The 25,573-nt window shown below is 34.2% G+C and overlaps 1 protein-coding gene and 1 pseudogene across 3 annotated transcripts in view; one reads left to right on the plus strand and one right to left on the minus strand.

The window, feature by feature from the left end:
* Nucleotides 1–25,573, minus strand: part of TAOK1 (TAO kinase 1) — a 152,048-nt gene that overhangs the window by 39,704 nt on the left and 86,771 nt on the right. The window contains exons 4-12 of one of the 3 annotated variants that reach the window (XM_027568207.2): nt 25,047–25,148; nt 23,758–23,803; nt 23,117–23,213; nt 21,320–21,433; nt 18,361–18,452; nt 10,296–10,389; nt 7,845–7,926; nt 4,519–4,686; nt 1,745–1,948 (exon numbers count right to left, since the gene is read on the minus strand). In XM_027568207.2, the coding sequence (XP_027424008.1) occupies nt 1,745–1,948; nt 4,519–4,686; nt 7,845–7,926; nt 10,296–10,389; nt 18,361–18,452; nt 21,320–21,433; nt 23,117–23,213; nt 23,758–23,803; nt 25,047–25,148 (999 nt within the window). Of the gene's footprint in view, nt 1–1,744; nt 1,949–4,518; nt 4,687–7,844; nt 7,927–10,295; nt 10,390–18,360; nt 18,453–21,319; nt 21,434–23,116; nt 23,214–23,757; nt 23,804–25,046; nt 25,149–25,573 lie in introns of those variants that run through there. The other 2 variants (XM_027568208.2, XM_027568209.2) reach the window with 2 other exon arrangements.
* Nucleotides 7,963–8,055, plus strand: LOC113908348 (annotated as a pseudogene).

The following is a 25,573-nucleotide window of genomic DNA, read 5'->3' on the forward strand; positions in this document are numbered from 1 at the left end:
TTTTATTTTCAACATAATTAGAATCAGGAAACATTATTACCTCAGTGTATGAAACAGCACACAGATTTAGGATGAGGAAATGTATCAGTTTAGATTTATATCCTAATTATTATATAGAAAATGGAAAAGCTTTAATAATTTTAAACAGCAGTAAAAAAATTAATTACTCTAAGGCTCTTGGGTTTTCAAATCGATAATATATCTTAAAAATACCTTTATAATACTCTGCCATTTGTCCACATAAGCAAAAAATAACTGTAAAAATTTTAAGAATTGATGTATTTCCTTATATATGCCTTAGAGTTCATTAACTAAAGACGAAATCAATTAAGTAGCAACCAACTAATTATAAGAATAATTTTTTTTACTGCTGCTTCTATTGCCTAAGTATATAAAAATTAAACACAATTTTGCCCTGAAGAACACTTATTACATAACTAAATCATTCTTAATCACTTTGTGTGTGTGTGAGTGTAGCAGAACATATATAATATGAAATTTTCCATTTCAACCATTTTCACGTGGCATTAATTATATTCCCAATGTTGTACAACCACCACCATTTCCAAAACTTTTTCCATCACCCAAATGGAAATTGTATCTGCTAACAAAAATTCTCCATTTTATCCTCTACTCAGTCCCTGGTAACCACTAATCTATTTTGTGTCTCTATGAAGTGCCTATTCTAGATATTTCATATAAGGGGAATCATGCAGTATTTCTCCTTTTGCATCTGGCTTAGTATCACTTAGCATAACATTTCTTTTTTAGCATAACATTTCAAGGTTCACTCATGCTACAGCATGTATCAGAATTTCATTTTTTTCATAGCTGAATAATATTCCCTTGTATGTATATACCACAGTTTATTTATCTATTCATCTGTTGATGAAGACTTGGGTTAGTTCTACCTTTTAGCTCTTGTGCCTAGTAAGTTTTTAGGTAACACTGCAAGCTGTGAAGTTAAAAAGGAAGTATTCCTATTGGTTGCTAAAAACAAGTTACCTGACTTTCAAAATGTTTTCAAGAAAATTAAAAATTCTGCACTCAGAAGTGTGAAGAATAATGTAGCAAAACCCTTATTTCCTAAACCCAGAATTTACAATTACTGGCAATTACACTCAGTTTTATTTTAAAGATATAAACATTATGGACAGTGCAAGTCATTTTTTTTTTTTAAAGATTTTATTTATTTATTTGACAGAGACAGAGACAGCAAGAGCAAGAACACAAGCAGCGGGAGTGGGAGAGAGAGAGAGCAGGCCTCCCGCCAAGGAGGGAGCCCAATGTGGGACTCGATCCCAGGACTCTGGGATCATGACCTGAGCCGAAGGCAGATGCTTAATGACTGGGCCACCCAGGCGCCCTGCAAGTCACTTTTGATCATTACCCATCATAACTCTTTCTCTTAAAAGACAACCATTATCATGACTTTCATGTGTATACTTAATTATTTTTAAATACTTTATTTTTCATGAAATTAACTTCAAATTATGTATTACACAGTGTTTCTGTATTTCTTTCTTCTAAGATCGTTAAAATATCCTTTTTGTACTCCTAAAACATTAGTTTCCCAAATGCTGACATTACACTGGGAAAACAAGCCTACTGCCACTTTAAAAAAAGTTACCTAAATATGTTCCAAACTTCTGAAACATCCAAGACAATCTCCTAATTAAACTAATCAGTGGAAGAAATTATTTACCAAAGTTGAAATTTTTTTCACTGAAAGCCAAATACTCACAGGTTTTAAATGGATGACAGAACTATTAGACATCACTGTGTGGTCTCCCTCCATCATATCCAGCTCACTCTTGTCATCTGAGGCATCTGGAAGACTGTTAACACTACTACTTTGGCTACTGGCACTGATGGACATGCTGGGAATAGACTGATTACTTCCAACACTATTCACTGTTCCTGTCCGGCCAACACCATGATCTTGTTCCTAAGGGAAAAGAGCATTAGGTTCAAATATCTGTATCTCTTTTGAAATTGCTAATTATAATCACCTATCACACTGCTTAGCACAGTCTTTAGAAAGAAACTAAGAGGTCTATCATGAGAAATTCCCTCTACTTGCCAAGACCAGGAAGCCTACCAACTGAAAAACAAACAAATAAAAATAATCAACAAGTAAACAACAAAAAGCCCAACCGTGTCAAAAATTCAGTTCATCAAGTTATGGTTATTTCCAAAGTGTAGCATTTTCTCTAAATTGTTTGAAATTTTTTGAAATCCACTCCTTTTTTTCTTTTTTTTTCTTTTGCCTGTACCAGTGCTGAAATCCATTTCTATCACATACCTCATAGGGTATATAGAGAAATTCTGGTCATTTCTCAATAATTCCCATGGCTAAAACAAACCCCAATCTTTTTTTAATCCTATAAATAACCACTTTTAGTTGTTGTTGTTTTTAGAGAGAGAGGGCTGGCATGCTCATGCAAGCGGGATGGAAGAGGCAGAACTAGAGGGAGAGAGAGAATCTCAAGCAGGTTCCACATGAGAGCTCAAGGCAGGGTCTTAATCTTACAACCTCGATCATGACTTGAGCCAAAATCAAGAGTCTGAGGCTTAACTAACTGGGCTATCAGGCGCCCCTTAGTTGTTATTTTTTAAGGAAGGCTTTTAAGTATATTTTCCTTCCTCAGAAAATATTCTCTAGCTCATCCTTCTTTCATCAATTAATTTAATATTAATTCCTATCTTTTTCTGTAAATTAAAAATTACATATTACTTGTACATTTAATCACATTCACAAAAATGTTTTTATGAAGTAACCAGGCAAGACATGGTATCTGGCACCAACATTTTAGTACTCTTACCATACCAAGATTCTGTAAGATACGGAGAATTTCATACAGACATATGGCATATATATATGAACTTATATATATATATGAATTTTTCTTACATCCCAGCCCAAAAGAGATGCTGTTACACATTTAACTACATTAGAATTTTATTAATTTTACTTTACTGAAATATTTTATATATCTAAAAAACTCAAAATAATTTTTTTTAAATAATATTTATTTACTTTAGGGCGCCTGGGGGGCTCAGTCGTTAAGCGTCTGCCGTCGGCTCAGGTCGTGATCCCAGGGTCCTGGGATCAAGCCCTGCATCAGGCTCCAGACCTGCATCAGGCTCCCTCCTCGGCGGGAGGCCTGCTTCTCCCTCTCCCACTCCCCCTGCTTGTGTTCCCTCTCTCGCTGTCTCTCCCTCTGTCAAATAAATAAAATCTTTAAAAAAAAAAGTTTATTTACTTTAAAGAGAGAGAGAATACAGGGTTGGGGGAAGGCAGAGGGAGAGAGAATTCCAAGCAGACTCTGCACTAAGTGCAGAATCCTACACAGGGCTTGATCTCATGACCCTGAGGTCATGACCTGAGCCAAAACCAAGAGTTGATGCTTAACTGACTGCACCACCACATGCCCCTCAAAATAATTTTCTAATGATTACTCTATAAACTAAAAAACAAAACCAAAACTATAAGTTAAGAAAGTCTTGTATTTTATAGTTCATTAACTGCGTAGCACTATTAAAAAAGAAAAGTAACTATTACTCCTGGTCTCAGAATGCAAAGTGATCTCTCTCTCGCTGAAAAGCAATCAAAAAAACAAAGTCAAACAATGCTTCTTTTTTTTTTAAAGATTTCATTTATTTATTCGACAGAGAGAGAGAGAGCACAAGCAGGCAGAGTGGCAGGCAGAGGGAGAGGGAGAAGCAGGCTCTCCACCAAGCAGGGAGCCGGACGTGGGGCTCGATCCCAGGACCCTGGGATCATGACCTGAGCCGAAGGCAGCCGCTTAACCGAATGAGCCACCCAGACGCCCCAAAAGTCAAACAATTCTGAGAGGAGCAAAGAAAACTGAAAATATTTAGAGTAAAAAAGTTAGCTCCACAATAATAAGTTCTATATGTATATTTCCTTGTGAGAAGTTCTGTAACATTTCTACTGCAAATTTGTATTTCCATACTTCCTAAAATGGAAAGAACCTGGCCTTGAGATTGAGATACATGAATCCAAACCCATTTTAACCTATGATGAGTAACTACTCTGAGCTTTACTTTACTCATCTGTAAAATGTATTTCAGAACTATGCAGATGGAATGAATTATACAGAACTGAAAAGAATCAAGGATCTCTGAATGACTACTGTCAACTTCCATAGTCTGTAATTTCACATTCTTCCAAAAGCATGTCCCATGGAATCAGACAATAAGGCAAAAGAGGGTTCAGTATCCAAAAAATTTGATGGGGACTGGATTAAAGTTGAACAAGTTTCTTTAATAAAAGACTTTAGAGAGCTTTACTATTATCAATGAGCACTACAAAGGGGCTGGGTTTAAAGAATGCAAAACCCTTTTTCCCACCTGGGATCTTACAGAACCAGTGTTAAGAAAACACAGTCTGGGAAGCACTAATATAAAACATTCATGGCAAGACAAGCTGCATGAGGAAAGAAGCCAATAAAGAAACAGAGCTCAATATCTGAGTCATTTCTAAGTCATTACCTCTTCTTCTTCCTGTGCTTCTACTGCTGGTCCATTATGTGCCTCCTGGAAAAGGAGTTTCTTCATCTTTCGATACTGTAGATTGTCCAGCTCTCTTACTGCATCCTTTGTCCTTTGAATGAGATCTATTAACACTGTTTCAGGGCGCTCACGAAGAACAAACATGTGCTGGATAAGAAGAGAAGGTAAAAGTCAGGTTGAACCTGTACATTTTTTCAATTAGTACAAATGTACCCCTTTCTGAGTGTAGTTACTATCTTAAGTAATCATGATAGATAACACATATAATCTATAGCTATCTAATTCTATTACACTTTTGACTTCCTGTATTTACAAAATTGTCATCTACACATATACACTCTGGGCATACAGTAACTACCCCTGTACATTTTATGGAAACATGATACCTTTATTAGCCAACTGAAAATGCAACATTGAAATAATCAAAGAGTCTAAACACTAAGAATCAAGTCCAATTAGAGCCCTAAATAACGGCTAAATAAAGGTTTACATATTCTTAGAACCGATTTCATAGAAAAGGTATTTCACGTCTGAGTTATATTAGGTTTCAACAGGAATGTATTTATGGTGAATTATGTAACTTAAACTTGGATATTATGAGTTCCTTTAGATGTTGGATAAACAATACTCCATAAAACACTAGCACTTAAAAGCCATTATATTATGAGTGATTTTTACCACTAACATTGAAATAAGCTTAACCTTATATAATACAGAAAAAAAAGAACAATTCCACCATTAGAATAATCTGTTATATTTTGATATATTTCTTTACAGAAGTTCTCTATGTATCAATTTTGTTTTGTAGATATATAGTTAGTATATAGATTGCAGAAAGACACGTTTTGCCTTGAGTTCTATGAAATGTACTTGAATTCTTATAGTACTTTTATCTTTGTAGTTCAAATGTATTTCTTCTTTAAATAATTTTTTCTTTTGCCTTTTGATTTTTTAATTACTCAAAAGAAGCTTCATTTTTTTTTTTAACGTAGTTTTTTGTTGTTGTTGTTAAGCGGGCCCCACGCTGGGCGTGAACTCATGACCCTGAGAGATCAAAACCTGAGCTGAGATCAAGAGTCGGATGCTTAACCGACTCAGCCACGCAGGTGCCCCTTTACTTAACTTTCTGACTCTGCGTTGTACCTTCAACACTTTCACAACAATTATCTGCTCCTCAATAAGGAGAGCACACTTGATCCTGTCATGAACACACTTAGCACACATGGAACCACCACAGACTCCACTGATGTGTTTTTCATTTTAGACAACCACATAAGAACTGTAGGTGTCATAGTACAAACTCCTCAAAGCTCGCCTGGGCACACAACTCATGAGGATTTGGGTGCTTTCCCAAATTTCTTGGTATAAAGGTAAATGATTCTATTACCAGGGGTTCAGGCCAGCCTAGTTTTGTTAGACACTGTATTGTCTGACATATGACAGACAATTTCAAACACAGGACCATTCTGAATGCCTATGGATGCCATCCCCCGAAGAGGAAAAAGCTTCTCTAAAGAACTTTAACTATATGATATTTTATTCTACTTTCATTGTCATAAGTATTGTTATTTCAAATTCATAAACATAATGCCTATGGATTACTTCATCAAATGTTTATGCTAAAATAATTTAACTATTACCCTAATTCTGGACAGTTATTTCCAATTTTTAATTCTTTTTTTTCTTTAAGATTTTATTTATTTGAGAGAGAAAGACAGAGCAAGAAGCAGACTTCCAGCTGAGCAGGGAGCCTGATGCAGGGCTCGATCCCAGGACCCTGGGATCATGACCTGAACTGAAGGCAAATGCTTAACCGAATGAGCCACCCAGGCACCCCCAATTTTTAATTCTGAGATAGCTTCATACATTTAAAATTTTTTCTATTAACTCTTTTTATGATAAACTGAAACAGAAATATAATTAGGCCGAAGGGAAAGAAGTACTTGATAGATACTTCCTATCATTTTCAATTTCCTGCTATAAACCAGGAAAATGAATAGTATAATGCAGACTTGGGATCTAATCACCAAATATCTGGCCCTGGTGGGGTGGGTTATTTACCAAAACAGCTTCTTTTGCTTATGTAAGGCAAGTGTAAGAAGCCAGTCAGATTTTCTTCTTTTCCCTGAGCCTTGGCTTGGTATGTATCACTATTTCTAATACTCAATCTTCTTATCCAAAAATAATAAATCTTAAATTTCTAAGTTTGATAGTTTTCTACATACAAATCTTGCTTATTTATCACTAACATAATTCCTAGCTATACTAAACTTTTTGCTGCTATTGTGAGTACCTATTTATTCAGGCTTTCATTTCTGAGACTATGACTGAGCTTAATACCTAGAATCCCACAAGCATTACTGAAACGCTACTGTTCTTCTACATATTGTGGCTGCAAATAATACTATACACACACACACACACATGATCTTTTCAATATCTTTGTATCTGATGTGTGTTGGTGAAAATAAACTGAACCTCTCTGAAGTTCTAAAACATTCATACAAAAATAGTCTACTTAAAACTTATATAAGGTGAAAAATCAACAATATTCCTTGGCATAAGGAGAGAGAGTCAAATCCTACTTACTATTGCCTTACCTAGATGTTTTAAGAAGTATATTAAGTTCAACAATATTATTATTGCTATGAATAAGATGGTCAAACTCCAAATAATAAATTTTTGAGAACAGAAAGCATATACCAATCATGTATTTAAATTAAGCAACCAAACCCACTGAAAACTGAATAGAATTTACATGATTCTTAAAATATTTTCATTGCCAAGTTAGGAAAATATATTTCTAAAAAGGAAACAGAAACGTGATACTCATTTTTTAAGTTTCTTTTTAAAGCTCTTTTCTCCCACAATATTTATATAGATATACATTTTCTTTCATATTATTTTAATATAGGACAGATGAATATATAAAATATGGCAGATATAAAAACTAAATCCAAAGTTAAACTATGTTTTACTAACTTTAAAATATGACATTGTTTCACATGAATTAAAATGTGGAGTTATAACTTAGGAATACATTCTTACACATAGAAACAGCCAATTGGTACTATTTGGAATATTTATATATTCTATTCAGACATGGTAAAGCACTTAATTAATTTTGAAAACACAAATGAAAAAACTTTGCACCTAAGCAAAGTTCTAAAAGAGAACAGTATATAAAATTAGCATTTCAGTAAAAATTAGTAGAGCATACTTAATATTGATTCAAGATCAAAGAAGAATAAAATACATCCTTTAAATAATTTCTTAGGGTAGAAAACAGACTTAGTAAAACTGACCTTTAAAAGTTCCTCTGATGTAGGGCGATCTTGAGGGATTTTCTGGAGGCAAGAATCTACAAAGTTGCGAAAATAATCAGACCTATTGTAAAGGAAAGTATCAAGTGAACATATTGCTATTTCCTTTTAAGACACATCCACAAAAAATACAGAGAAGATTAGCATCCTGTGCAAGGATGACATGGAAATTCATGAAGCATTCATTTTTTAGCACTGGGTGTTGTATGTAGTGTTGAATCACTAAATTCTATACCTGAAACTAATATTACACTGTATATTAACTAACTGGAATTTAAATAAAAACTTAATTTAAAAAATCCACAAATCAAGGCATGCGTCTACTGGTGGGAGGGGGAATGGAAAAGGAATGATAAAAACAAATACAATCTACTATAATTTTATATGTCTATGAAAAGCTATCTAAAGCAACCAATGAATCTTTACCATTTTCCAAAGATAAATTTGTACAGATTATTTAAAAATCCTGCTCCCACAATTTAAGAAACAAGCAAGCAAAGGTAAAAAAAAAAAAGAGAGAGAGAGAAAGAGACAGAGAGGTAAACCAAGAAACAGATCCTTAATTACAGAGATCACACTGATGGTGACCAGAAGGGAGGTGGGTGGGGGGATGAAATAGGAGATGGAGACTAAGGAGGGCACTTGTGATGAGCACGGGGTGATGTATGGAAGTGTTGAATCACTATTGTACACCTGAAACTAAGATTACACTGTATGTTAAATAACTGGAATTTAAATTAAAAACTTAAAAAAACTTCTACTCCCACATATTTAAATATCATAACTTGTTCTATACTAAGGCAAAATTAAGGAAGCCGATTTTTTCCTTGTTTTCAAATTTCAGATAACATTCTTTTCCATTTTTTTCTTTTCTCTAAGCCATTTCCCCTTTTTTTTGCTTTTTAAAAGATTTTTATTTATTTATTTATTTGACAGAGAGGGAGGGAACACAAGCAGGGGGAGTGGGAGAGGGAGAAGCAGGCTTCCCGCTGAGCAGGGAGCCCGATCCCAGGACCCTGGGATCATGGCCTGAGCTGAAGACAGACACTTAACGACTGAGCCACCCAGGTGTCCCGCCATCTCTCTTTCTTGTTTGCCTGTTGGGTCATCTTCTATATAGCATTTTTAGAACATCAATCTATTTGCTTTGAAGGGAGCAGTTTTATACCTACGTATTTCTAGACAAAAGGACAAAACGTCTATTAAACCCAGAAAATCAATTAGGATACTTTTTAAAACGTCAGAAGTCTGCAACATATTATTTTATACAGTGTTACTGATGAGAGTTCAGTGAGGAAGGTAGTAAGTAATAATTACTCCATCAATGTTTGTCTTTCATATTCACATAAAATTTTAAGTTCCTTGTAGGCAAGAATTCTTTTTTGAATCCCCAAATATAAACAGTGTAAAGACAGTCTGTTCAATATATTTATTACTGATATGTACCATAATGCTAAACTCCACCAAAACGTTCCTTCTAAGTATCTCTAAACAGGTAGCAAAGATCTATGAACGCGCCTTAAATATGTAATCTTTAAAAAATTAAGTCTCATTAATTTATGCATCTACTTGTCAATTTAAAAATACTTATTTAGTATCCTTGATATACCCCTAGAATTTTTCAAATGTTAGACACACTTGAATACAGAGATACATACACTAAAATTTTTTTTTTTAAAGATTTCATTTATTTATTCGACAGAGAGAGTGAGAGAGTACAACAAGGGGGAGCAGTAGAGGGAGAGGATCCCAGGACCCTGAAATCATGACCTGAGCAGCTGAGCCCCCAGTGCCCCAAAATTTTCTATCACTGATAAAAACCCTAGTTTTCTAAATCTATTCTCCAGAAACTTCTTTACATAAATGAATTTAATTTTATCAAATCAAGGAAGTACCAGGAGATGGAGTAACAGAGTATTCTGAATATAAATATCACAATAACAATTAGAACAATCCCAAAGTTATGAATTACCTGATAATTCTGATAAATCATCTTACCTATGTTTTATACTTGATAAATTATAAACCATTCCCCAATAAAACAGCACTATAGGTTGTGGCAATCTATGTATTTTAGTTATAAAATATTAAATGTTTAAATTATGCTATTATATTATATATTATTTATTATATAATTAGGGTTATATGTGTTCCTAAAATTCAAAGAAAAAAATAAAATATAAATTTTTGTAAAAAGCAATACTGTTTGCTTCCATGTGGCATCATCTATCCTTTATTTCTGAACTGAATTACATATATGTTATGAAAAGCAGATGTTAATAGAAGAGAAACATGATATAAGGGTAAGATAAACCAATTTAATATCTCTTCAGGTAATACTTTACCTAACTGAAATAAAATCATTTTGATAACATTATAAAAAAGTATTTAATCTATACAATGTTGAGTAATACATGTCTCAGCAATACTCACCATTCATTAGATTGTAGTGTAGGGGATTCATTTTGGGCTATGTGATATAAGGCACTCATTGCATTCATATTAAATAAAGGAGGCTTCCTTTCCGCTGTAAAAGAAAGAAACTTTCCTGTTAAAATATGTGCCTGTTATATAAGGGCATGCAAACACTGTTTAAAAAATTTGGTAGGGGGGCCGACCTGGATGGCTCAGTCAGTTAAGCGCCCAACTCTTGATTTCAGCTCAGGTCATGATCTCAGGGTTGGGAGACTGAGCCCCAGCCAGGCTCTGCGCTTGGTGTGGAGCCTGGTAAAGAGGTAAAGTGTGTCCCTCTCCTCCCTCTCTCTCTCACAAAAATTAAATTTAGAAAAATTTTAATAATGTTTTTTCTTTTTGGAAAGTCTCATCTCAAACTCAGCAAAAAAAAATTGCATACAGAACTTTTTCAAGTGAGTCAATTTACACTAAGTTGCTGGCCTAATGCCCTACCATGCCTAAATACTTCAGTGTATATTTCCCATAAATAAGAACCTTCCACTAAAGAACCACAATTAAATCAGTCCATTAATACTGATACATGAGTTATCATCTAATCCTCAACCCTATTCAAATTTCAATCAAATGTTCCAATGTGTCCTTTGTAGCAACAGCAAGCCTTGGTCATTCGCATCAAGGAAAGTGTGCACCTTATCGAAGTTACTAAATTAACATAAAATTGTTCATAATATTTCCCTATAATCCTTTTAATACCTGTAAAATGTGTAGTGATGTCACTTCCCATTCCTGATATTGGTCATTTGTGTCTTGTCTTTTTCCTGATCAATGTGGCTAGAAGTTTATCAATTTTATTAATTTTCTCAGAGAACTAGTTATTTTGTTTTGTTTTCTAAGATTTATTTTAGTGAGAGAGGGAAAGAGAGGGCACTCTTGAGCATGGGGGAACAGGAGGGGCAAAGGGGCTGGGAGAGAGAGAGAATCTCAATCAGACTACCCACTGAGCACTGAGCCAGCGCTGGGCTTGACCTCAGGACTTCTGAGATCATAACCTGAGCGGGAATCAAAAGTCCCAAGCTTAACCAAGCTTGGGTGGTCCCAAGCCACCCAAGCGCATCTCAGAAAACTAGTTTTTTGTTTCATTGGTTTTCTCTACTGTTCTTGTTTTTTATTTAATTGATTCCTGCTTTGATTTTTTAAAGTTTTTATTTACTTATTTGAGAGAGAGAGAGAGAGGGAGACAGCACGAGCAGGGGGAGGAGCAGAGGGAGAAGCAGGCTTTCCACTGAGCAGGGAGTTAAACACAGGACTTAATCCCAGGACTCTGGGATCATGACTTGAGTGGAAGGCAGATGCTTAACCAACTGAGCCACTCAGGCGCCCCACCTGCTTTGATTTTTTTAAATTCTCGTTGTTCTAATATCTTGGGTTGAATTTTTTTTTTTTTTTTAAGTATACTCCATGCCTGATGTGGGGCTTGAGCCAATCATAACCCCAAGATCTAAAGTCATATGCCCTACTGAGTCAGCCAACTGCCCTTTGCTCCTCTTTTTCTAGTCTCTTAAGGTAACTGCTGAAGTCATTTTGAAGTATAGAAGACTCTTGAATGTCCCTCAATTTGGGTTTGTCCTATGATTACATTTGGGTTATACATCTTTGGCAGGAGCATCACGGAAGTGTTATATTTTTCTCACTTTATTCTAGGAGATGATGCATGATTTTGAATGCTTCCATTATTGATGGTGTTCACATTGCACCAATTAAAGCTGTGTCTGTCAGGCTTCTTCATGGTAAGTTTGTTTCCTTTGTAATTAATAAGTATTTTTTGAGAAGGTACTTTGAATCTATACATTCTGTTTTTTCATAAAACTTTAATTTTCCTATTTATTTATTGTATGAACTTGTAGATTTCTATTTTATTTTATAATCTGCTACTATCCTTTATTTTGATGTTCAAAATGTCTCATGTTTGAGCAGTGAGAACCATTTTACTGGCTTCTTTTTGACAGGGTCCTATCATTTCTTAATCACTTCTTTGCTTTCTGGCACACTAAGATTTTCCAGGCTCATCTTGTACTTTCCACACTCCAGACTAAGGTTTCCACCATTTCTCCAAGGACCTGTGGCAACAGGTGTGCTCACTGCTACCATCTTGTACTTTCCACACTCCAGACTAAGGTTTCCACCATTTCTCCAAGGACCTGTGGCAACAGGTGTGCTCACCTGCTACTGAGGTATCACTGTTCTTTCAGTGGACAGAACTAGGAAACACTAATATATACAATATATTTATATACATACATGCACATTAAACATATTTGTTTATGAAAACTATGGAATTCTAGCTTTATCTCTTTCCATTATTTGTCACACCCTTCTGACAATGAGGAACCTTGCTCTTATTATCCTTAATTAATATTTTCTTATTTGATAAATTCTCCCTGTATGTAAACAGTCTCCCATCTTTGCTACCACATTCTTTTTGGTGTTTTGTTTTGTTTTTAACTACCACATTCTCTCTTGAGCAGATGCCCCCTTTTCTTGCTCAAGTTTGTTGTTGCTGTTTTTCCTTGCTCAAGGTTTGAAACCCCATTCCCAGTTACTCTACAGTGTGAACATTTTTTTATCCACTCAGTTTCTAAAACCCAACCTAACCTGGGTCACTTCTCTGCAGCGTGGCCCTCATCAGTCTTTATGAGGGAAGCTCTCTTCCTTTTGATCAGGGATAAACACTGTATCAGGCCACCCCCAAATATAGATGTCCTCCTTAGACTCTGACCCTATATGATAGGAAGTTCCTCCTATTATCACCTCTTTACCCTACTTGGGCTCTGACATCCTATGCTGAGCCACCTCCATGGCTCATGAGGGGGTCATTGCCCCTAACTCCCACGTTGTTCAAGGGTCAGTCGACTGTATTGTTGAATTTGGTTTGCTAATACTCTGTTGTGGGTTTTCTGGATCGATGTTGATCAAGGATATTGGCCTGTAATTTTCTTTTTAGTATCCTTTTCTTTTTCAAAAATGACCTTTTGGTATCAGGGTAATGCTGGCCTCATAAAATGAGTGTGGAAGCGTTCCCACCTCTTCTACTTTTTTGGAAGAGTTTGACAAGGATTGGTATTAATTCTTCTTTATATGTTAGAATTCACCAGTGAAATGACCTGGTCCTGAACTTCTGTTTGTTGGAATGTTTTTGATTATTAATTTGATCTTCTTACTAGTGATCAGTCTGTTCAGATTTTCTATTTCTTTATGATCCAGTCTTGGTAGGTTGTATGTTTCTAGGAATTTATCCATTTCTTCTAGGGCTGTCCAATTTGTTGGCATCTAATTGTTCATAGTAGTCTCTTGTGATAATTTGTATTTCTGTGGTATCAGTTGTAACATCTCCTTTCATTTCTGAATTCATGTGAGTCCTCTTCTTTTCATGGTAAATCTAGACAAAGGTCTGTCTGTTTTATTTATCTTTTCAAAAAACCAGCTCTTAATTTCGTTGATCTTTTCTATTGGCTTTTTAGTCTCTCATTTATTTCTGCTCTGATCTTTGTTATTTCCTTCCTTTTATTAACTTTAGGCTTAGTCTGTTCTTTTTCTAGTTCCCTGAAGTACAAAGTTAGGTTATTTAAGATCTTTCTTGTTTCTCAATGTAAGCATTTATCCCTATGAACTGCCCTCTTAGAACCACTTTTGCTGCCTCCTATACATTTTAGTATGTTGTATTTCCACTTTCATTTATCTCAGGTATCTTTATTTCTCTTTTGATTTCTTCTTTGACCCACTGGTTGTTACAGTGGCATGTTGTTTAATCCTCATATGTTTGTGCATTTTCTGGTTTTATTCTTATAATTGGTTTTAAGTTTCATACCATTTTGTTGGAAAAGATGCTTAAATGATTCCAATGTTCTTAAATTTATTAAGACTTACTTTGTGGTCTAACATATGATCTATCTTGGAGAATGCTCCATGTATACTTGAGAAAAATATCATTGTGTTGCTTTTGGATGAAATGTTCTGTATAGACATGTCTGTTAAGTCTATCTGTTTCAATGTGTTAAGGCCAATGTTTCCATATTGATTTTTTGTCTGGATGCTCTATCAATTGATAAAAGTGGGGTATTATAATCCTCTACTATTATTGTATTGCTATTATTCCATTTAGGTGTATCAAAGTGCTTTACATATTTAGGTGCTCCTGTGTTGGGTGCATAAATATTTACAAATGTTATATCTTGTTGCTGGATTGACCTCTACACCATTATGTAATACCCTTCTTTGTCTCTTACCACAGTTGTCATTTTAACTTTTTTAAAAAAAGATTTATTTATATATTTGAGAGAGAGTGTACATAAGCACAGGGTAGGGAGAGGAGGGGAGCAGAGGGAGAGAGAGAGAGAAACTTAAGCAGACCCGGGTCAGCATGGAGCCCGATGTGGGGCTCGATCTCACGATCCTGAGAACATAACCTGAACTAAAAGAGTCAGAGGCTTAACCAACTGTGCCACTCAGGTGCTCCTTTACTTTTTTAATTTTTAGTAGGCTCCACACCCTACATGGGGCTTGAACTCATGACCCTGAGATTAAGAGTCACATGCTCTACCAACTGAGCCAGCCAGGCGTCCGTACAGTCTTTGTTTTAAAGTCTATTTTGTCTGATGTAAATATAGCTACTGCACCTTCTTTCTGTTTCCATTTACATGGAATATCTTTATCACCCACCTTCACTTTTAGTCTGTGTGTATCCTTAACATCTGAAATGAGTCTCTCGTAGGCATTACATAGATGGGTCCTGTTCAGCTACCCTATGATTGGAGAATTTAGTCCATTTATAATTAATTATTGATAGGTATGTACTTACTGCCATTTTGTTAATTGTTTTCTGATTGTTTGTAATTCCTTTGTTCCTTTCCTCTTCTTTTGTGATTTGATGATTTTTTGTATTAGTATGCTTAGATTCCTTTCTTTTGATCTTTTGTGTATCTACTATAGGTTTTTGCTTTGTAGTTACCATGAAGCTTACGTAAAACTTATATTTATAGTAGTCTACTTTAAGTTGGTAACAACTTAAGTATGAACATGTTCTAAAGTTCTACATTTTTACTCTCCAAACTCCATGTTTTATGTTTTTAATGCCACAACTGACATCTTTTTATCTTGCATATCCATTAACAAATTACTGTAGTTGTTATTTCGATTTATTTTCTTATTGCTATTTTTTCTGAAATTTGATGTCCTCGACATATACTTAATAACCAGAAAAAAAAATGGTAAATTTTACTTTTATAGACACAATTGTACAATCAGGCACAAAGCCTGAAAAACAACAAACTAGGTAACTTTTTCATAAGATTAACTGTAAACAAGCATATGAACTCACCTATGAAAAATCCTCTACTTTAAGATTTCTTGGTCATAAGACATAACCAAGTTACTTCAATTTTTATAACAAAGTATGAAAGTATTTATTAATAACTATATTTATCAAAACCAGGGTCAGTACAATTGACTTACATTTGTTCTCCTACCTGCACTATAAGAACATAGTTTCCTTTAACTCATTATCCTTAACTATTTATTTATTTTTAAAGATTTTATTTATCTTAACTATTTTAAAGTTCAAAAGCATATAACAGATATATTTCTGAAGACTGCAAATCTAATTTGCATTGAAAATCATGCCTCTTGATCTGTACTGTCCAACAGGGTAGCCACTAGCCACATGTGACTATTTAAATGTAAATTTATTTAAATGGTGTAAAATCCAATATTCATTTACTCAATTGCAACAGCCACATTTCAAGTGCTCAAAAGCCATGCAGATACAGAACACTTCTATCACTGCAGAAAATTTTACTGGCCTGTGCTACTGTACACCTTTCCTCTGGAACCAGAAGCAGGCTTAAAATGTAGTTACTAACTTAGCACTTCATAATTCAAAACATCTGTAAGTAAAATTTTAAAAAGTGATTATGAAAGATTATAAAAGCTGAAGATGCCAAAAGTATGCCTAAAACTCTAAGAATTTCTTTAAACGTCTCACTCATTTAAAATTATCTAAAGGCAGTTTCATCTTCTGATATTGTTTTATTTTAAGTGTAAAGACTCTCATTGTGAAGGAATTCTATTTTCTTAGCTATAATAAAAAGAAGCTATGGGGTGCCTGGGTGGTATAGTTGGTTAAGCCTCCGACTCTTGGTTTCGGCTCAGGTTGTGCTTTCAGGATCACGAAATTGATCCCAAGTCAGGCTCCATGCTCAGCCTCTCCCTCTGCCCCTCCCCTTGTGCTCCTTTCTCTCTCTCTCTTAAATAAATAAATCTTAAAAAAAAAATAAAAAAGAAGCCAGAAAGTCTGGAAAAATAAGCCACTTCACAAAAACTGGAGTTTAGACAGATTTCTTGCTGAGCACTACAACTGGTCAATGAATACTTTCTAATCAAATAAATATTAACATATATCAATAATATCTAACAGCACCATTAAGACAATTTCACTATCACCAAGGGGCACATGTATGTATCAACCAGCACAAGTATGTAAAAATACCTCATGGGCAGAGTATATTTAACCAGCTTCTCTACATTTATACCCAGGTTTCTTAAGAAACTAACTAGGATCTACCTGTAGGAAGAATTGAGGTTAAAACACTTTCAAATGGAAAAAACATTCTGCAAACCTCAAAGAGAGACCAAGAGATCAGAGGAGAATGACATGATGGTAATCTCCAAATCTCTGTTCGCTGATGCTGTCATACTTTAAAGTAAAATAAATAAATAAGATAGAGCTTGAAGGGAATAGTTAATGTAGTAATTACCATAAAAGCAAAAATATCTAAAGATTATGGAATTTTGGAAAAATATTAGACTAAGAGAGAAAGCCTGGTTTATAATGGAAATTACGATTTTCATCTACTATATAAGGATAAGCCTTTGATTTTATTTTACCTCAATTTCCCTACTTATTTTACAAAACTGATTAACTCAACTTGAAAATCATTTAATCAAATTACACATGGATTTTACTTTTTCTTTAAGATTTTATTTATTTGAGAGAGAGAGTGTGTATGCCTGCGCAAGCATAGGAGGAGGAGCAGAGGGAGAAGGACAAACAGACTCTGCACTGAGTTGGAGCCCGAGGCAGGGCTAGATCCCACAGCCTCGAGATCATGACCTGAGCCGAAATCAAGAGTTGGACACTCAACCAACTGAGCCACCCAGGCGCCCTCACATGGATTCTATTTTTAACGTGTTATTTTCGATCTCTGGTTACTCCTAGAATGGTTCGATTAAATATTCCTAATATTTCCCACTTTTAAATAAAGTTTAATGGAATATTCTTTTTTTTTTTTTTTTTTAAGATTTTATTTGTAAGTAATCTCTACACCCATCGTGGGGCTCAAACTTAAAGAGTTGCATGCTCTGTTGACTGAGCCAGCCAGGCACCCCTGGAATACTTTTATAAGAAGAAAAAAAAGGAAAGGATATAGGACTGGAAGGGGTAAGCTTGGAGAATCAAGAGACGAAGATGGACCTCATCTTTAATTATAGTGACAATTCAATTATCTACCTGGCTCACTTAAACTGGGAATGTTAGTAAAGTCATGATGGGCCACTGACTTAAGCATAGTTCCCTTTATGGGCAACAGAATAAAATGTGTGCATAAAATCAAATTGTTACAGTATGGCAGGCAGCCTGACGTCTAATTCTCATACCTAATTCAAAGTAATAAGTATCCTAGGTAGAGGTAAATAGTTCATCAGTGCTGTAGAGACTTTCTACAGATGGTAAATCTAGTAATCATAGACATATTTTAGATGTTTAACAAATAGCCATTAAATATTAGACATAAATACCTCAAACTTAATACCACAGTGGAAAATTATTCTAGACCTAATTTAACACAGCAAATATCATATGCCTCACCAAATATATATATAAAAAGTACCAGATAACCAAAGTGAAAACTTTAATAGATTTATTGTTCACTTTAGTAACTGACATAAAAGATAAAAAGCTATGATTTGGTACAGAAAATGAGGTAAAACACTGATCACAACTTACTATATAGTAATAAAGAACAATGCTTACCTAGTTCAATACATGTTATTCCAAGAGACCATACATCTACTTTGCCATCATACTGTCCTTCATCCATGGCTAAAATTACTTCTGGGGCCATCCTAAAACATAAAATGTCATTTAGAGTAAAAAAAAAAAAAAAAGTATACTACTCTTTAAAAATGTAATGACCATCTACATAGAGAAAACCTGTGTGAATTCTAGAAGAATTTTTATAATGAGAAATAAATGCACTACAGGTCATCAGGTAAATATTTACCATTGCATATATACTGTGAGACTCATTCTCACCATCTGTCATGATCATATAACAGCATCCTAAAGAAAGGATGCCCCAGAGCGGGATTGCATATTCTAATATTGTATAACCCTTAGGTGAGTGATTTTTTTTTTTTAAAACTCAGTGGGGTTTTTCTTGTTATTTTTTTATAGTTTTTTGTTTGTTGTTATTTTTTTTGAGAGAGAGAGAGAGTAGGGAAAGGGCAGAGGGGGAGAGAGAGAGAATCCTAAGCAGGCACCAGGCCCAGTGTGGAGCCCAACTTGGTGCTTGATCTCAGGACTCTGAGATCATGACCTGAACCGAAATCAAAAGTCGGACACTTAACCAACTGAAGCACCCAGGGACTCCCCCTTAGGCTAGTGATTCTTAAATATTTTGGTCTAAGGATCCTACTATGAAGGCCTGAATTATGCTTCAAAGATGGAATCGTTATCATTAGCACTGAATACTGTCAATTGTTTTCCTTGAAGTGACAAGCTCACTCCATTTATTTGAGAAAATATCTGCCACAATAACCAACACTGAATAACCATAGTTTGTCACTCTTCCTTTTAAATAGTAACAGTGTTCCATGATAAAAGTGGCTAGGGCAGCTCACAACAAAGACAGTTACACAATTATCAACCTTACAGGTGTCTTGGTTATAAAATGGAACACTAATTCATGTTTTCAATTAGAGTCTAACATTTTTGATGGTACTTTAATTTATACTTCACTTGTATTTGTTGTTAAGCACAGACAGACACTTAGAACAGTTGCTGATGCTTAGGTAGGATTGTCACCATATTCCCCAGTGTGTATGAGTGTGTGTGTCTAAGCCTAAGTGTAAAGACATCTAGCTCCTATGTTCCAAATACACCATATATAAATTAGTGAATATGTAAATAAAGTAAATTTTCAGTTGTCAACACCAGAGTGTTTCCAAGATTTTTTTTTTCTAATAGAGGGAGGGGCAGAGGGAGAAGGAGAGAAAGAATCTTAAGCAGGTGCTATGCTAGGCATGGAGCCTGATGTGGGACTCAATCCCATGACCCTAAGACCATGACCTGAGCCAAAATAAAAAAAAGTTGGATGCTTAACCAACGAAGCGACCCAGATGCCCCCCAAGGTTCTTTAAGATGTTGAAGTAAGTTTGGGAAATTACTAATTTAGGCAGAATTAAACAAGTAATTTTGTTTTTTATTGCAGAACTTTTCAGGACCTTTTAAATATCTAATATTCATCATTAATTTATAAATAGGAGAAACATTAAGAAATATTTGCTCACAGAATCCTTTTAATAGAAGGGAAAGGGAGTCTACCTAAAGTGGGGTTCTACATAAGAAATTTTTGCTCATCTAGAGCAGTGGAGGAGTAGAAATTCTTCAAGTTTTTAAATTCGTTTCCCTCTAGTGAATTTATGAGAATTATTTATCCCCTTGTACATTTTTGAGTTATCTAAATTTTATAAAGTTCACAGCTATAAAGGATATAATGCACAGCATATCTATCCATCTATCTATATATATATATACACTTTATACTGTATATGTGATTTAAAAATATTTAAAACACAGAGCTGCAGAGTTAGCTCATTTGATTTATTAAAAAACAACAACACACTGCTGTCTAACTCAATTAGTAATGCCAGTCTTCATTGTCGTATCAATCAGGCAAATAAGAATCACTTTCTGTCAAAAAAGTCTGACTTCATTTTCAATGCAAATAACATGTTAATGTGTCCCCATGACAACCATCTCAGTTATGAATTTTACTGGGGGAAAGATAACTGAGGAGAGAGAAAAAGCAAGGAGTAAAAGGAAGGGAAGGAAGATGACTGAAAAGGCACAAGGCCTTGCCAAGAGTTTGTGCCTTGACTCTTCAATATTTCTGATAGTTATTATATATTCTCAAATTGTTCTTCTGGTATTGCTTTGAGGTTTTTACAACCAAGATCAATGCTCATCACTGTAATATTCAGGATGTAAGGAGTCCTCTTTTTTATAAAGCAGGAGAGGGAGATTTGAAAGGTAGGTGGGAAAGAAGATGTAGTGGAACTAAGACACCACTCTCATATGGAAGTTGAAGAGCTGGACAATTATTTCCTTCAAACTTGCTGACATTAATACTGAATTATTTATGGATAAAACAGAGGATGCCTAGAACTTGCTTCACAATAATGGCAGGGTCGGGGAGGAGAAAAATGAGTACATAGAGCAGGAGTGGCCATGGGATATTGTTTTTGGGCTGGGTGACTGGTATGTGAGGCTTCATTATACTTTTGTCTACTTTTATGTATATCTGAAATCTCCATAATAAAAAATAAAACCAAAAAACTCCAAATCAGCTATTAGTCTTCAGGTATTCTTAGTCTGAAGATACTGATATATGATAAACATAAATCTAAAGAAAACACACAAATTTCCACTTAACATTTCTATCTTCTCCTCCACTTGGATTTTCACTGAATATTTTTACTCCCACACCCAAAATATGACGCAGGTTATAATACAGAAGAAAATGTCGAGGGGACAAATGAAAAAATAGGAGATGTAAAGGCAGCACTCCAAATCTATATTTGAAACTAACTATGCTTAAAGTTAAAATGTCCAAAATATTACCAGGCAAAAGATAAGGCATCTGAAAAAGTATAATCACACATTTCCTATTTCAATCATGAGTATCAATAGCAAATAGGATTATTCTTACCAATATGGCGTTCCCACAAAAGAATTGGCAGGAGATGCCATGGAAGCTGATCCAAAGTCAGCAAGTTTCACCTGGCCTGGTTCTGTCAGAAGGATATTTCCTGCTTTGATATCTCTGGGTTCAAGGAACACAGAAAATTATTTCTCTTTTCTTCATTAGATTGTGTTGAAAATAATAAAAATCAAATAAAAAATTTTAAAATAGGGAAGGAGAAATCAAAATAATTAAGTCCTAGGGTAATTTCTAAATTAGGATAATGAGAATTAAGTTCCAAAAGTAAAAACTACAGAAGTGATATAAATATACAGTGATAATTTTCTTCTCTAAAAGAGAAGACAAAACAGCAGTAAAGACAAAAGACAGAAAATCAAGTAATTCGAGTACAGTCTATACTTGAGTTCCTGTTTATTGATACAAATAATAAAAATAGAATTTAATTAGCTGACTGACCATTCCTTCATAATTTTAAGATTTCTGAGTATACCACTTAAAGTTAAAAAAAAAGATCTCATAGCCCAAATTTGTTTTTTTGAAAGTTATTCTTATCATTTCAAAACATTAGCATAGTTCTCCTAATTAAACATGAAATGAAAACTGAAACACATGGATAATGTAGTATCTAATAATCCAAATTTACTTTCAAGCTTACTTTTTTAAAATCAGCAAACATATTATCCATGCAAAATAAGAATATTATAGACATTTATATAATAGGATTGTATGTCCAATTGGCACCATAACATACATTTAACCTTTCCAAAAAAACCCCAAAAAACCAACCAACCAAACAAACAAAAAAAACCCAACCAAATTTCCAAGCACTTGTCAATTCTAACTAGAGTATTGTAATGGATATAATATTAAATAAATCTTTTCCATTTCCTTTTTAAATGAGGAGAGGTACTTTGAGGTTGATAAGACCTTAGGTTCTAATTCCAACTCTTCCATTCACTTCCATTCACTTCCATTCACTTATTTGTTAGCGTGTAGATTTCTCTTGGACCTTACTACTTGGAGTAAGTACTACTTGGACTTTAAGACTTTACATCTTAAAAAAAAAAAAAGGGTAAGCCATTTAGCTCACAATGACTCTACTATATAGTTGAATATCAACTGCCTGGTCCACTGCTATTTCCTTTTAAAATAGTCAAAACATATATCAATGCTAAAAATGCATTATAAAATAGTTTAACCTTAATGTTACTATCCATTATTAAGGATCATCAAGGATTAATACTCAAAAGCATAGAGTGTTAAGTCCATGTCATGTGATCAATGGAACAAAACTGGCATTATCAGTTCCCTGAAAGACAAAAGACCTAAGCTTAGTTCCAGTCTAGTCTGGCTTTGTAAACTTCAGAAAAATTAGTCATAAACTAGGGCATCGCTTTATCTGTAAAATGAAAAAGGTTAAGACTACATAATCCCTAATGTCTTTTCCATCTTACAAATTAAATGATTCTACAATTATATTCCTACCACACATCTATAAAGTGCACAAACGTCAGAAAACCCAGCAGCACGTGTAGACAAAGATAAAACTGATCCTAAAAGAAAAATTATTTAATTTTGAATTAAATTAAATCTTTTATCATTATGGAAGAAAAAAACCTGATCCTAAAAGGAGATGAAATGTACTGGCATGTTTGTAAGACAACCTAAAAACTGAGTTTATAAGATTCTGAAATACTTTTATATGGCTATAACCAACAAAACTTTCAGGGTTAGTAAGTTCCACGGTTGATAAATCCAATAAGCCACTTGCTGTTAATACATGATAACTGTCAAAGTGCTTACCTATGGATCATGGTATGAGAATGTAAGTAGGCTAATCCCTGGAGAGCACCATGTGTAATTGCTGCTATTTCCACTTCTTGTAATGGCTTTTTGTGAACTTAAAATAAGAATTTATTGGAAGATAATTACTATACAGAATATTTTTGTTTAAAAAAATAAACATCTAATATTTGAGGCAATTTTAAAAAATAAACATTTAGTGAGAAGACTTGCTCCCCAAAACAAAACAAAGCTACTGAACTTTAGAACTGGAATTACAGTTGTGCCTAGCTGTTAAAGTATATAGCTCACAGCCAATTTTTCTCTAAGCTAACAAAATTCAACAATTAGTTAATAATAAAAACAAAAGTGACAAAAGAGAGGTTCTCCCTTTATTCTCACACATCTTCATTCTGAACAGAAGGAATAGGTTAAGCTAAATGACAAAGAATAAAGAAAAATGCTTGGTAAGTCATAATATAAAAAAAATTCACCTATTTTATGCTACTACAGGACAGTACATACCATGAAGAGAATCTTTTAGAAAAGGCGAAGGTTTTTACTCTATCTGTAAAGTTTTTACATTATTTAAGAAAATCATACAGAATTCTCATTATATTTTTGCTAATACTTTTTTTCCTGAATAATTAAAGGAAACCTACCTTCCAGTAAATCTGAAGCAGATCCTAAACAATATTCCATTACCAGCTACATGGGAAGAAAAATTATAAAGGCATTAAATTAGTAAAAAGATTCTATTTGAGATAAAATAAGTTCACCAAGGAGATCAAGAAGATAGTTTGAAGTAAATAACTCGTCATCATTTACCTTAAAAAATATTTATGTATTTAGCAATTTCTTAAATGATAAAGTTAAGCCAATGATACATTAATCTTTTATGCTGACATGTAATCACTTGTACAGGATGTATATTTCATCTATAATTACTAACTAAAACTATAAAGGAATATAGTTACATTGTTATAACTTATCAAATGGAAAACTGTACTCTGGATCTATATGTACAAAGGTTAGGTTACAGTTCAAATGCTTCCTTAAAGCAAACACAGAGCATCTCCTGTGTGCCAGATATTTTATATATATTAACTAATTTAATCCTTATAACCACCTTCTAAGGTAGGCCCTATTTATTACCCTTGGGGATGATTTCTGTTAAAAGAAAATTTACTCTTTTTTTTTTTAAGATTTTATTTATTTATTTGAGAGAGAGAGAGAGAGAGAGAGAGACACAGAGTGATCAGAGAGAGAGCACAAGTGGGAAGGAGAGGGAGAAGCAGGTTCCACACTGAGCAGGGAGTCAGATGCGGGGCACAATCCTAGGACCCTGGAATCATGACCTGAGGGGAAGGCAGATGCTTAACTGCTGAGCCATCCAGGCAGCCAGAAAATTTACTCTTTAAAGATACATTTATTATGCCTAGACCACTGTTGGAATACTACCTTGTCACCTCCATGGTAAGAAGAAAAACTTAATCTCCACTTCTTGTAATAATGTGTCTCAATTCTCTACCATTAGTATTATTCGGCCAAGGAATTACAATCAGTTCATATTTCACCAAAATTCACCAAGACTTTACCAAAATCTTTGTAGATTACAATATATTTATGTCAAAAGATATGCTAATTTTTATCCTCAAATAATAGGATTATTGTACAATGCTTGATAAACCATTTTAAAATGGTGATACTAAAAAATGTCAGAGAACATTTTACCACGCACATAAAGGTCAGCCAAATCTCTGCAGCAAACTTGCAAAAGTTTTATCTCTTATTGCCAAGGAGTTCTAAGAAAAGCTGCTCTTCCTCTCTCAGTATGAACTAACATTTCAAGGTGTTTTTGCATGGCTTTCCACAACCACCTTGAGACATTCTTGAATTAATTCTAAACCAATACCAACTAAATTATAGCAAGGAGAGGGCAAACACCTACCCATGCTGTGTGCTCACGTAAATAGCAGCCTTTGTATTCTATACTGTTGGGATGTTTTATTCTTTGTAGAAACTTGACTTCCTTAATAATATCCTGCCATTTCTGTGGGGAAAAAAAGGAATAAAGGAAAGAATTATGAAGTTGCTTTTCCTTAGAAAGTTATATAAGAAAAAAGTAATTACTAGCTTAAGCAGGATTAATGAGAACATACAACTTTGCTTTATTCATAATATTTAAATAGCAAACTAATGAATTTGAATGAAATGACATTTGTATAGGTTAAACTCAATTCATAAGGCAGAAAAATTTTAGTTTGATAAAATTTATCATCAATGAATCTCATTAAATTTTACAATCACACACCAAGCATGTTGATGAAAACTATATACTATATTTCGTGATTTTTCTTCATCAGTTCAACTTCTCCTTTCTTTTTTTTGTTTTAGATTTTACTTACTTATTTGAGAGGAAGACAGAGAGAGAGAGAGATACAGCAAGAGCAGGGGGAAGGAGAAGCAAACTCCCCA

This window comes from Zalophus californianus, chromosome 16 (genome assembly GCF_009762305.2).
Source record: "Zalophus californianus isolate mZalCal1 chromosome 16, mZalCal1.pri.v2, whole genome shotgun sequence".
Lineage (NCBI taxonomy): Eukaryota > Metazoa > Chordata > Mammalia > Carnivora > Otariidae > Zalophus > Zalophus californianus.